The sequence below is a fragment of the Cyanistes caeruleus genome, chromosome 37 (assembly GCF_971803275.1).
Source record: "Cyanistes caeruleus chromosome 37, bCyaCae1.hap1.1, whole genome shotgun sequence".
NCBI lineage: Eukaryota > Metazoa > Chordata > Aves > Passeriformes > Paridae > Cyanistes > Cyanistes caeruleus.
The window spans coordinates 1,863,067-1,874,091 of NC_141738.1; the positions used below are offsets into that span (position 1 = coordinate 1,863,067).

General features: G+C 72.1%; 3 protein-coding genes across 3 annotated transcripts; all 3 read right to left on the minus strand.

Annotated features, from left to right (window-relative positions):
• Positions 1–227: 227 nt before the first annotated feature.
• On the minus strand, positions 228–4,732 carry LOC147647505 (transferrin receptor protein 2-like). Its single transcript, XM_086871715.1, has 14 exons — positions 4,700–4,732; positions 4,557–4,655; positions 4,246–4,368; positions 3,985–4,101; positions 3,668–3,804; positions 2,992–3,170; positions 2,504–2,623; positions 2,169–2,251; positions 2,031–2,094; positions 1,855–1,922; positions 1,690–1,766; positions 1,190–1,274; positions 550–921; positions 228–293 (listed from the first exon to the last, which is right to left on the minus strand). The coding sequence occupies exons 1-14, from the start codon at positions 4,730–4,732 to the stop codon at positions 228–230; spliced, it is 1,623 nt and encodes a 540-aa protein (XP_086727841.1).
• Positions 4,733–4,861: 129 nt separating this feature from the next.
• On the minus strand, positions 4,862–5,824 carry LOC147647506 (uncharacterized). Its single transcript, XM_086871907.1, has 3 exons — positions 5,765–5,824; positions 5,479–5,680; positions 4,862–5,319 (listed from the first exon to the last, which is right to left on the minus strand). Exons 1-3 carry the CDS (start codon positions 5,795–5,797, stop codon positions 5,126–5,128), a joined length of 429 nt encoding a protein of 142 aa, XP_086728033.1. The 5' UTR covers positions 5,798–5,824; the 3' UTR covers positions 4,862–5,125.
• A 969-nt stretch (positions 5,825–6,793) lies between these two features.
• Positions 6,794–10,269, minus strand: EPO (erythropoietin). Its single transcript, XM_086871719.1, has 5 exons — positions 10,068–10,269; positions 9,356–9,492; positions 8,846–8,932; positions 7,961–8,125; positions 6,794–7,778 (listed from the first exon to the last, which is right to left on the minus strand). Exons 1-5 carry the CDS (start codon positions 10,078–10,080, stop codon positions 7,653–7,655), a joined length of 528 nt encoding a protein of 175 aa, XP_086727845.1. The 5' UTR covers positions 10,081–10,269; the 3' UTR covers positions 6,794–7,652.
• Between the last annotated feature and the right edge of the window lie 756 nt (positions 10,270–11,025).

Here is an 11,025-nt window from a genome sequence, read left to right on the forward strand (position 1 = left end):
TGGGGGGGGACTGGGATGGACTGGGATTTACGGGGTTCGACTGAGCTGGACTGGTCTGACCGAAAGCGTCCCGCCAAAGCCCTCCCAGTGCCCCCCAGTGCCCTCCCAGTGCCCTCCCGATGTCCCCCGATGTCCCCCGGTGTCCTCCCAGTGCCCTCCCGATGTCCCCCGGTGTCCTCCAGTGCCCTCCCGGTGTCCCCCGGTGTCCCCAGGTGTCCCTCCACCCCTCAGCGCGCCCGCAGCGCCATCCCGCCTGCACCGGTTTGTATTGGTGTGTACTGGTCTGTACAGGTCTGTACAGGTCTGTACCGGTCTGTACCGGTCTGTACCGGTCTGTACCGGTCTGTACTGGTCTGTACTGGTCTGTGCTGGTCTGTACCGGTCTGTACTGGTCTGTACCGGTCTGTACCGGTCTGTACCGATCTGTACCGGTCTGTGCTGGTCTGTACCGGTCTGTACCGGTCTGTACCAGTCTGTACCGGTCTGTACCGGTGTGTACTGGTCTGTACCAGTCTGTACCGGTCTGTACCGGTGTGTACAGGTCTGTACCGGTCTGTACTGGTCTGTACCGGTGTGTACTGGTCTGTACCGGTCTGTGCTGGTCTGTACCGGTCTGTACCGGTCTGTACCGGTCTGTACCGGTCTGTACTGGTCTGTACTGGTCTGTACCGGTCTGTACTGGTCTGTACTGGTCTGTACTGGTGTGCTGACCTGCAGCGGGGCCAGCTGCCGCACCAGCGCGTCCCCGAGCGCGCCGGGGTCCAGCGGCAGCCGGGGGTCGTGGCCCAGGCGGAGCAGGAGCTGCGCGGCCACCGCGGCCACCGCGCGGGCCACCGCGGGCAGCCGGCCCCGCAGCCGCGCCCCGAGCCGGGCCAGCGTGTCCTCGGGGGTCCCCAGCGCCGCACGGGAGCCACCCGCGGCCTGCGGGGACACGGGGACATGGGGACATGGGGACATGAGGGGACACGGGGGACATGGGGACATGGGGACATGGGGGGACATGGGGGGACATGGGGGACACGGGGGACATGGGGACATGGGGGGACATGGGGACATGGGGACATGGGGGACACGGGGGACACGGGGGACATGGGGGACATGGGGGACATGGGGACACGGGGGACATGGGGACACGGCAGCGGCGGTGCGGGGACACTCGGGGACATTTGGGGACACTGGCGGGCCGCACCTCATCAAAGCCGAGCTCCAGCGCCGGGACCCCCGCGGCCGCCGTGAAGGGAAAGGCGGAACATTCGGGGGACAGGGGGCGGATCCTGCGGGGACAGAGGGACAGGGGGGGACAGGGGGACACAGGTGTACAGGGGACACAGGTGAGCGAGGGACACAGGTGTCCCCAGGTGGCGCAGACGGCCAGGCGGTGGCACAGGTGTTGGAGATCAGTGTCATGGCCGTCCCCAGGTGTCCCCAGGTGTGTCCCCAGGTGTGTCCCCGGCTGTCCCCAGGTGTCCCCAGGTGTGTCCCCAGGTGTCCCCAGCTGTCCCCAGGAGTCCCCAGGTGTGTCCCCAGGTGTCCCCGGCTGTCCCCAGGAGTCCCCAGGTGTCCCCAGGTGTGTCCCCAGGTGTGTCCCCGGCTGTCCCCAGGTGTCCCCAGGTGTGTCCCCAGGTGTCCCCGGCTGTCCCCAGGAGTCCCCAGGTGTGTCCCCAGGTGTCCCCAGGTGTCCCCACTCACACGTCGCTCTCCCAGCCCCGCCCCGGCCGCGTCAGCTGCTCCAGGAGGCTCTTCCCGCCCTCGTTCGGGCTCTCCACCTTTTTTTTGGGGGGGGTGGGGGAGGGTGATGTTGGGGGACCCCTGCCCCCCCCTCCCCGCCCCCCTGCCCCCCGTGCCCCCCCCCACCTGCTCCAGCGCGCTCTCGATCAGGTTCACCAGGGTGGGGCTGGCTCTGACCGCCAAGCGCTCGGCCCCTGCGGGGGGGGGAAACGGGGCTCGGGGGGGCTCGGGGGGGCTCGGGAGGGTGGGGGAGGGGCGGCGCCCCCCCAGCCCCCCAAACCCGGGGAGGGGGAGGGGCGCACCCAGCACGGCCCGGTCCAGGCTGATGTAGGCGGCGACTTTGGTGTGCAGGAGGTCGGGGTAGCCCTGGGGGGGTCCGGGGGGGTCAGCGCGGGGTCGGGGGGGGTCAGCGCGGGGGGGGCGCGGGGGGGCGCGGTCACCTCCAGCCACTCGGTGGCCCCCAAATGTCCGAACTCGCCGCCGTCCCAGCTGGCGAAGAGCAGCGTCCGGCGCAGCTGGAACCCTGCCCGGGGCATGGGGGGTCCAGAGGGGCTGGGGGAGACCCCCAAAGGCGGGGGGGGGGGGGGCGAGGCAGGGGTGGGGTCACCCCAAACACCCCCCCAGGACCCTCCCAAGGCTGGGACCCCCCCATTGAGCCCCCCTCCCCCACCCTGTGGGCCCCTCTGAGGCCCCCCCCCCCCAATTTGGGGCAGCCTGAGAACCCCAAACTCGCCAATGTCCCCAAATCGGGGACACGCCCCAGCCCCGCCCTCACCCTCTCGGCCAATGGCGGCGAAGAAGCGGGCGAGCTCCAGCAGGAGGGCGGTGCCCACGCCCGAGGCCGCCGCCCCCGGCCCCAGCGAATCGCGTTGGGCCCCCACGATGACGTAACAGTCTGGGTGGGGCCGGCGTCAGGGAGGCCACGCCCCCTCCAGCCACACCCACCACACCCCGGCCCATTGGCCCCGCCCATTTCTCACCCCACAATGACCCTGCAGTGGCCACGCCCCACTGGCCACACCCATCCAGCCACACCCGACCCAACCCCATGATTTCCACTGGCCCACCCAACCACGCCTGTGCTCTGACCACACCCACCGACCACACCCACAGGTCATACCCACCGACCACACCCACCCTGAGCACACCCAGACTGACCACGCCCACCCTGAGCACGCCCCTTCATCCTAAACATCCACACCCACCGACCACACCCAGACTGACCACACCCACCGACCACACCCACATGGCCCCGCCCCTCACCGGGCTCCAGCCGCCCCCGCAGGGCCCCGAAGACGCTGGTGAGGGTCCCGGGGCGGGTGCCCCCCCCCACGCTCAGCTGCAGCCGCCGCCCCCCCGGGCGGGGCAGGAACCGCAGGGACCCCCCCGGGCCCCGCCCCGGCGGCGTCCAGTGCGGGGGGGCCCGGGGACCCCCCAGAACCCTGGAATGGGGAGGGGGAGATGGGGTCGGGGGAGTTTCAGATTCGGGGGTGTCCTGGGTTTGGGAGGGGTCCCAGGTTCGGGGAGGGGTCCCAGGATTGGGGAGGGGTCCCAGGTTTGGGGAGAGGTCTCAGGTTTCGGGAGGGGTCCCAGGTTTTGGGAGGGGTCCCAGGTTTGGGGAGGGGTCCCAGGTTCAGGAGGGGTCCCAGGTTTGGGGAGGGGTCCCAGGTTCAGGAGGGGTCCCAGGTTTGGGGAGGGGTCCCAGGGTTCAGGAGGGGTCCCAGGTTTGGGGAGGGGTCCCAGGGTTCAGGAGGGGTCCCAGGATTGGGGAGGGGTCCCAGCTTTGGGGAGGGGTCCCAGCTTTGGGGAGGGGTCCCAGGTTTGGGGAGGGGTCCCAGGTTTGGGGAGGGGTCCCAGGGTTCAGGAGGGGTCCCAGCTTTGGGGAGGGGTCCCAGCTTTGGGGAGGGGTCCCAGCTTTGGGGAGGGGTCCCGTCCGTACCGCAGCAGCTTGGCGGCCACGTTGGCGCTGATGGGGTGAGCGGGGATCGGGGGCACCCCCGGGGGGGGCCCGGGGGGGGCGCGGCCGGTGAAGGAGGGGAACCCCCGGCTGAAGGGGTCCCCCGCCCCCTCCTGCACCTGCGGGAACACGTCAGACCCCCGACCCCTCCCCCAGAACACCCCCAGGCTCCCCCGAGCCCCCCAAACCCCCACCCCAAATCCCCCCCAGCACCCTCAGAGACCCCTCCCACCCCCAAAACTCACCCCCAGCCCCCAGGGACCCCCAGTGTCCCCCCCGTGTCCCCCTCCAGGACTCACGTGGACGGTCACGGCCGTGTCCCCCCCCAGGCCGGGGCCTCCCCCGGGCCCAGCCGTGTCCTGGGGGTCCGGGTACAGCAGGACCCCCACAGCTCCTGCCCGCGCCGCCGCCGCCACCTGCGGGGGTCCCAGATGTGTCCTGCACCCCCGGCTTGGGGGTCTCACCTCTGGCGTGGGGTCCCCCACCCGAGTTTGGGGCCTCACCTTTGGGGCGGGGCCTCACCTTTGGGGTGGGGCCTCACCTTTGGGGCGGGGTCTCACCTTCTGGGCGGGGCTGCCCCTCCCCAGCCGCAGCAGCATCAGGTGACCCCGGGCCGAGACCCCCCGGGCCCGCAGCTCGGCCAGGTCCTGGGGGCGGCCGTAGTGGCCGTAGACCAGCCCCCCCTGCGGGCCAGGGGTCAGCAGGGGTCAAAGGTCAGCAGGGGTCAAAGGTCAGCAGGGGTCAAAGGTCATCAGGGCTCAGAGGTGACCAGGGGTCGGGGGTCAGGAGGGGTCAGAGGTGACCAGGGGTCAGCAGGGCTCAGAGGTGACCAGGGGTCAGAGGTGACCAGGGGTCAGAGGTCAGCGCTCACCGTGGCGTTGCCGGGGACGCTCCAGGCACAGAAAGCGTCGGGGTCGAGGCGGAGCCGCTCCAGCTCCTCCCCCTCCGGCCCCACCCAGCGCAGGGTCACCTCCCCCCTGGGGTCAAAGGTCAGGGGTCAGCGGTCAGCCTGACCCCCCCCGCCCCGATGACCCCCCCGACCCCCATTACCGTATTGGGAGGGGGAGGGGCTGTGGGCGGCTCCAGGCCCGGGTCAGCCCCGCCCCCGCCAGGGCGCTGAGCACGGATTGGGCCAAAGCGCGGCCACGCCCTGACCCCGCCCCGTGCGGCCCCGCGCTGACCTCCCTGCGGAGAGCGGGCAGTGGTCAGTGGTGGCACCGGGGTCACTCAGGGCTCGGGAAGGGCCGGTGGCCAGCAGTGGTCAGTGGTGGCACCGGGGTCACTCAGGGCTCGGGAAGGGCCGGTGGCCAGCAGTGGTCAGTGGTGGCACCGGGGTCACTCAGGGCTCGGGAAGAGCCGGTGGCCAGCAGTGGTCAGTGGTGGCACCGGGGTCACTCAGGGCTCGGGAAGGGCCGGTGGCCAGCAGTGGTCAGTGGTCACTCACCGCACCCAGGCCTCCACCCGCTCCTCCGACAGGTGACGCCGCAGCAGCTCCCGCAGGCGGGGCCGGGGGGGCGGAGCCTCTGCACTGGCCCCGCCCCAAACTCCATCGGGGGTGGGGCCTCCTGTAAGAGACCCCGCCCCCACGGCCCCACCCCTGCACGGGGCGTGGCCAATCCCGGCCACCAACAGCCCTGGGGTGGGGTCACAGGGGCGGGGTCACTGAGGGTGTGGTCACAGGGGGCGGGGTCACTGAGGGTGGGGGCACAGGGGGCACAGGGGGCGGGGTCACTGAGGGTGGGGGCACAGGGGGCGGGGCTGGGAGAATGGGGGGGACACTGGGGGTCCCGTACCCAGCACGAAAGCGGTGGCCGAGCCCAGGGCCAGGGTGGCCAAGGGGTGGAGCCACGGGCGTTTCCGGGGGCGTGGTCCGCGCCGGGGGCGTGTCCGGGGGCGTGGCAGCTGCACGATGGGTTCCGCCCCGTCCTCCTCCTCCTCGTCCCCCCCCCGGGGGTCCCTGTGCCGCGAGTACGACACGGGACCCCCCCCGGGGGGCTGTGGCCGCCATCACGGGGGGTCCGGGGGGGCTCCTGGGGGCTCCCCGGAGTTTTTTTGGGGTCTCTCTGGGGGGGTCTTTACCCGTGCACGGAAGCAGCGCCTGAGGGTCTCCATCGGGGGTCCCGGCGGGTCCCAGCTGGGCCTGGCTGGGGTGGGGGAGGCGCCGGGGGCCTCAGGACGGTCCCGGGGGGCCCCAAAGCCATTCGGGGGGCTCGGGGGAGGTCTCAGGGTGTCCCCAGGGTGTCCCAGTGCCGCCAGTGGCTCCGGGGGGTGTTCGGGGGGGTCCCCAGAGCGTCCCGGGCTCTCTGGGTTGGCTCCTGGGGGTCCCCGGGGGCTGCGGTTCCACGCGCCCCGAGGGACAGACTTTGCCCCCGCTCGGATTTTGCCCTCCCCCACTCCAAACCTGCGTCCCCCGCCAGCCCCCAAACCCCCCCGAGCCCCTCGCGGTGACCCCCGAACCTCCCTCCGAGCCCCCCACAAGAGCCGCGACCCCCCGAAGCCCCCGAACCCCTCCCCCGGTTCCGCTCACCCCGAGCCGCTCCGGCCCCGCCGCCGCAGGTGAGGAAAAGGGGCGTGGCCTGCGCAGGGAAAGGGGCGTGGCTCATGGAGCAGTGGGTGTGGCACTCTGGGCGGGGTTGGAGGGTGGGCGTGGCCTGGGGAGGCCCCGCCTTGGCGCCGCCGAGTCCTGGCGCGTATTGACGCTGAGCCGGGGGGTTCTGGGGGATCCAGGGGGGACCGGGGGGTCCTGGGGACACCCCAAGGTCACGGGGGGGCTCCGAGGTTTGGGACCCCCGGAACTTTGGGGGGGTCCCAGGTGCTCTGGGGTTTGTCAGGAATGCTCGGGGGGGCGGATCAGAGGCCTTTGGGGGGGGCACCCAAGGATTTAGGGGGTCCGCAGGTGCTGAGGAGGGGCCCCGGAGTTTGGGGGTCCTGGGGTTGGAGGTTCCCAGAGCTTGGGGGGGTCTCGGTGTTTGGGAGAGCTCAGGGTTTGGGATTGGCGGGGACTGGGGGGTCCCGGAGGATTTGAGGGGGGTCTGAGGAGGGTCCCGGGGGGTTTGGGGGTGCCAGTTTTGGGGTCGCGGCGCTGCAGCCCTCGGGGGTCTCATAAATACTCTCGTGTTTGCATTAAGTTACATGGGAGGGGTGGGGCGCTGTCTCCCCTGAGTGACAGCTGTCAATCAATCACCCGCGGGGCCTGGGCAGCCCGGAGCGCTCAGGCGGGAGGGGGATGATTGACAGCTGTCAATCACCTGCCGGCACGTCCAACGTGCCGGGGGGAGGGGAGGGGGTGCTGTTGAGCGACGGCTCCTGATGTTGATGATTGACAGCTGTCTGTGCTGTTGATTGACAGCTGTCGGTGCGTGCTATGATTGACGGCTGTCAGTCCTGATGATCGAGCGTTGTCCGTGATGATTGGCAGCTGTTGCTGATGACCGGCGGGGCTCCGTGTTGATTGACAGCTGTCGGTGCTGATTGACAGTTACCGATAGTGATTGGCAGCTGCCGGGGATGACTGACAGCTGCCGGGGATGATTGACAGCTGCCGGGGATGACTGACAGCTGCCGGGGATGGCCGGCAGCTTTGTGCGCTGATTGACAGCTGCCGACTGTGCGTGGTGCCTTTGGGCGAGGCGTGACGGCTGTCGGCGGTGATTGACAGCTGTCCCCGGCGGTGATTGACACCTGTCCCCGGCGGTGATTGGCAGCTGTCCCCGGCGGTGATTGACAGCTGTCCCCGGCGGTGATTGGCAGCTGTCCCCGGCGGTGATTGACAGCTGTCCCTTGCGGTGATTGACAGCTGTCCCCGGCGGTGATTGACACCTGTCCCCGGCGGTGATTGGCAGCTGTCCCCGGCGGTGATTGACAGCTGTCCCCGGCGGTGATTGGCAGCTGTCCCCGGCGGTGATTGACAGCTGTCCCCGGCGGTGATTGACAGCTGTCCCCGGCGCTGATTGGCAGCTGTCGGCGCTCACCGCGGGCAGGTGTCGGCCAGGTAGAGCCGGACCTTCCCCCGCAGGAAGCGGCTCAGGACCCCCAGGAGCCGGGGGAGGGTCCGGACCCGCAGCGGGGCGGGGGGCGCGGGCAGGGGCGGAGCCTGTGGGGGGGCGGGGGGTCAGCAGCCGCCACCGACCCCCCCTAAACCCCCCAAAATCAAACCCGAGCAGGGCAGGGACCACCGGCAGCCCCCCCAGGACCCTCCAGAAACCTCCCCAAGGAGCCGCCCAGACCTCCCCGTGATGGTCCCGGAGCCCCCCCGGCGCCCCCCGCCCCCCGTACCGGCGCGGGCAGCCCCCGCAGCAGCCGCGCCAGGCTCCGCGCGGCCCCGTAGGCGCGGTCCAGGCTGGGGCGCACTCGGGGGTCCCGGAGCAGCTCCCGCGCCCGCAGCACCGCGGCCGCCAGCGCCGCCTGTCCCGCCGCCACCTCCTGCGCTCGGGACCCCGCCTGCGGACAGCGAGGGGCGCTCAGCGGGGCACCCCCGGGGCACCCCCGGCACCGCCCCGGGGCACCCCCGGCACCGCCCCGGGGCATCCCCGGCACCGCCGCCCCCTCCCCCGGGCACCCCCGGCACCCCCGGCACCGCCCCGGGGCACCCCTGGCACCGCCGGTACCCCCGGCCCGCACCGGCACCGCCGCCCCCGCCCCACACCGGGCTTTTCACAACTTCTCTCCGTTCCCCCGTTCCTCTCCCGTTCCCCTCCGTCCCCCCGCGTTTCTCCCCGCGTTCAGCCCGGTTCGTCCCGACTCTCCCGGTTCCTCCCCGCTCTGCTCCCTTCCTCCTCATCTCTCCCCACGCTTTTCCGATTTCTCCCTGCTTCTCCCCCTTTCTCCGTTTGGCCTCATTTCTCCCCCGTTTTCCCCCAATTTCTCCCAATTTCCCCCAATTTCTCCCAATTTCTCCCATGTATTTCCCCCCTCTTTTCCCCATTCCCCCACATCTCACCCCAAAACTCCCGATTTCTCCCCACTTCACCTCTTTCTCCCCCCGCTAATCCCCATTCCCCCACATTTCCCCCCATTTCTCCCCTACCTCACCCAGCTCTGCCCCGTCCCCCCCGCCCCGTTTTTCCCGATTTCCCGGGATTTCCCCCGCCTTTTCCCCATTTCCCTGCGTTTTCTCCCCATTTTCCCGATTTCCCGGGATTTCCCCCCATTCCCACTCACGTCCAGGCTCTGCCAGAGGTTGAAGTTGACGCCGGGGTCGGGGACAGCGACGGGCTCGGGGAGGTCACAGTGGGGGCCGCACCCGGCCTGGGGAGGGGGGACAGCAGTGACACCCCCGCCACGACCCCCGGGGGTCCCCGAGACCCCCCCAAACCCCCCACGGTGTCCCCAACCCCCTCCAGGGGGTCCCCGTGTCCCCACCCGTGTCCCCAACCCCTCTAAGGTGCCCAACATCCCCAGGGTGTCCCCCCGTGATGTCCCCGTGTCCCCCCCTGTGATGTCCCCGTGTCCCCCCGTGATGTCCCCGTGTCCCCCCGTGATGTCCCCGTGTCCCCCCGTGATGTCCCCGTGTCCCCCCGTGATGTCCCTGTCTGCCCAAGCCCCCAGGGGGGTCCCGACCCCCCCCAGCCGCCCCAGCTCGGTGTCACGCCCCCCCAGCTGTCCCCCGATGTCCCCGCGATGTCCCTGCCGTGTCCCCCGATGTCCCCCGATGTCCCCGCGCCCCCTCACCGCCCCCCGCTCGGCGTCGCGGGCCTCCAGGATGAAGCGTTCGATCACTCGGGGGTCGCAGAGCGAGGGGGGGCCCTCGGGGGGGGGCTGGGGGCGCCCCGGGACCCCCAACAGCAGCAGCAGCAGCGCGCACAGCCCTGGGGGGCCCGGGGGGGGTCAGCGAGCGCCGCGTCCCGCTCCCCGCCGGGATGTGGGCTCCGGTACCGGGGGGACCCCCCCGAACCGCCGGGACCCCCGGGATACCCGCCCCGCTCACCTGAGCGCCCCCGCCCCCGAGAATGTCCCGGCGTCCCTGGATGTCGGGGACCCCCCGCGCCCCTGGGGACCCCCGGGACCCCCGAGACACCGCGACCCTTTCGGACACCCGGGACCCCCCCCCCCCCCCCCCACGTGGTGTCCCCGGGACGCCCCCCCCCCCCTCACCTGCCGGACACCTGAGCGCGCCGGACACGCGCGGGGACCCCCCCGACTACCGAGCCCCCCCAGCCACGCGGGTCCCCCACCCCCCCCCGAGACCCCCCGACCCCCGGCGGGTCCCCCCCGGTTACCTGCGCCCCCCCCGCGCCCGGTCCCGCGGCACACGTGGGTGTCCCCCCCTCCCCCGCACACCTGGATCCCTCCCGCACACCTGGGTCACTCCCACCGCCCCCTCCCCACCACCTCCCGGCCCCCTCCCCGACCCCCGCGCCCCCCCCGCGCCCCCCGCACTCACCCGCCGCCCCCATCGCCGGCTGCTCATGGCACGGGGGTCCCTGGTGGCCCCGGGGCTGTGGCCGTCCCCGTCCCGCGTCCCCCGGCCCCGGCCCCGGTTAATGTTTGATCCGAGGGGCCGCGGGGCCGGAAGGGCCCTTGGGGGGGGGTTTTCCATCCGCTCCCCCCTCGCCCCCCCCAGACCGTCGAGGAAAAGGCCGCGCCGGCCGCCGCACGTCGGCCCCTGGCCACGGGCCACCCCCGGCCCCGGCCACGGCGCCGGCGAGGCGGGGGGGACACGGGGGGGACACGGCGGCGACACGAGGGGGGGACACGGGGGGGACACGGCGGCGACACGAGGGGGGGACACGGGGGGGACACGGGGGGGACACGGCGGCCACACGAGGGGGGGACACGGGGGGGACACGGAGGGGACACAGGGACGGGACCTGGGCACCGAGAGCTGGGGATGGGGGACACGGAGGGGACAAGGGGGGGACACAGGGACAGGAGCTGCACGTGCAGAGGGGGGACCGGGGACAGAAGCGGGGACCGGGGGACGGGGAGATGCGGGGACAGGGATGGGGGACAGAGCTGGGGACATCAGGATGGGGGGACACGGGGACATCGTCCCGGGCACGGAGGTGCGGGACGGGGACGGCGGGACGGGGACAGAGGAGGGGACACGGGGATGAGAGTGGGCGTGGAGACGAGAACGGGGATGGTGACATCGGGATGGGGGGACAGGGATGGGGACGCGGGGACAGGGATGGAGAGGGACGCGGGGACACGTGGCTGCGGGCGAGGGGACACGGCCACTGGGATGGCACGGGGACACCCCCGCGGGGCCGTGGGACCGCGGTGACACGCGCGCGGTGACACTCGCGCGGTGACAAGGGGACGCGCCAGGCCGGGGGATCCCGGGATCCCTCGGGCCGGCGGAAGCGGCCGAACAATGGGGCAGCGTCACTGTCGCCGTC

Coding starts and splice junctions, on each gene's coding strand:
- EPO (XM_086871719.1), bottom strand. Junction 8,933..9,355: donor GCGACGCCGAGCGGGGGGCG/GTGAGGGGGCGC, acceptor CCCCCTCCCCAG/GCCGGGTGCGGCCCCCACTG. Junction 8,126..8,845: donor ACCTCTGGCAGAGCCTGGAC/GTGAGTGGGAAT, acceptor CGCTGTCCGCAG/GCGGGGTCCCGAGCGCAGGA.
- LOC147647506 (XM_086871907.1), bottom strand. CDS start 5,797: ATGGAGACCCTCAGGCGCTGCTTCCGTGCACGG. Junction 5,681..5,764: donor GGCGCTGCTTCCGTGCACGG/GTAAAGACCCCC, acceptor TGGCGGCCACAG/CCCCCCGGGGGGGGTCCCGT. Junction 5,320..5,478: donor GGCCACCGCTTTCGTGCTGG/GTACGGGACCCC, acceptor ACCCCACCCCAG/GGCTGTTGGTGGCCGGGATT.
- LOC147647505 (XM_086871715.1), bottom strand. CDS start 4,732: ATGGGGGTCGGGGGGGTCATCGGGGCGGGGGGG. Junction 3,805..3,984: donor ACACGGCCGTGACCGTCCAC/GTGAGTCCTGGA, acceptor GTGTTCCCGCAG/GTGCAGGAGGGGGCGGGGGA. Junction 2,252..2,503: donor CGCCGCCATTGGCCGAGAGG/GTGAGGGCGGGG, acceptor TGCCCCGGGCAG/GGTTCCAGCTGCGCCGGACG.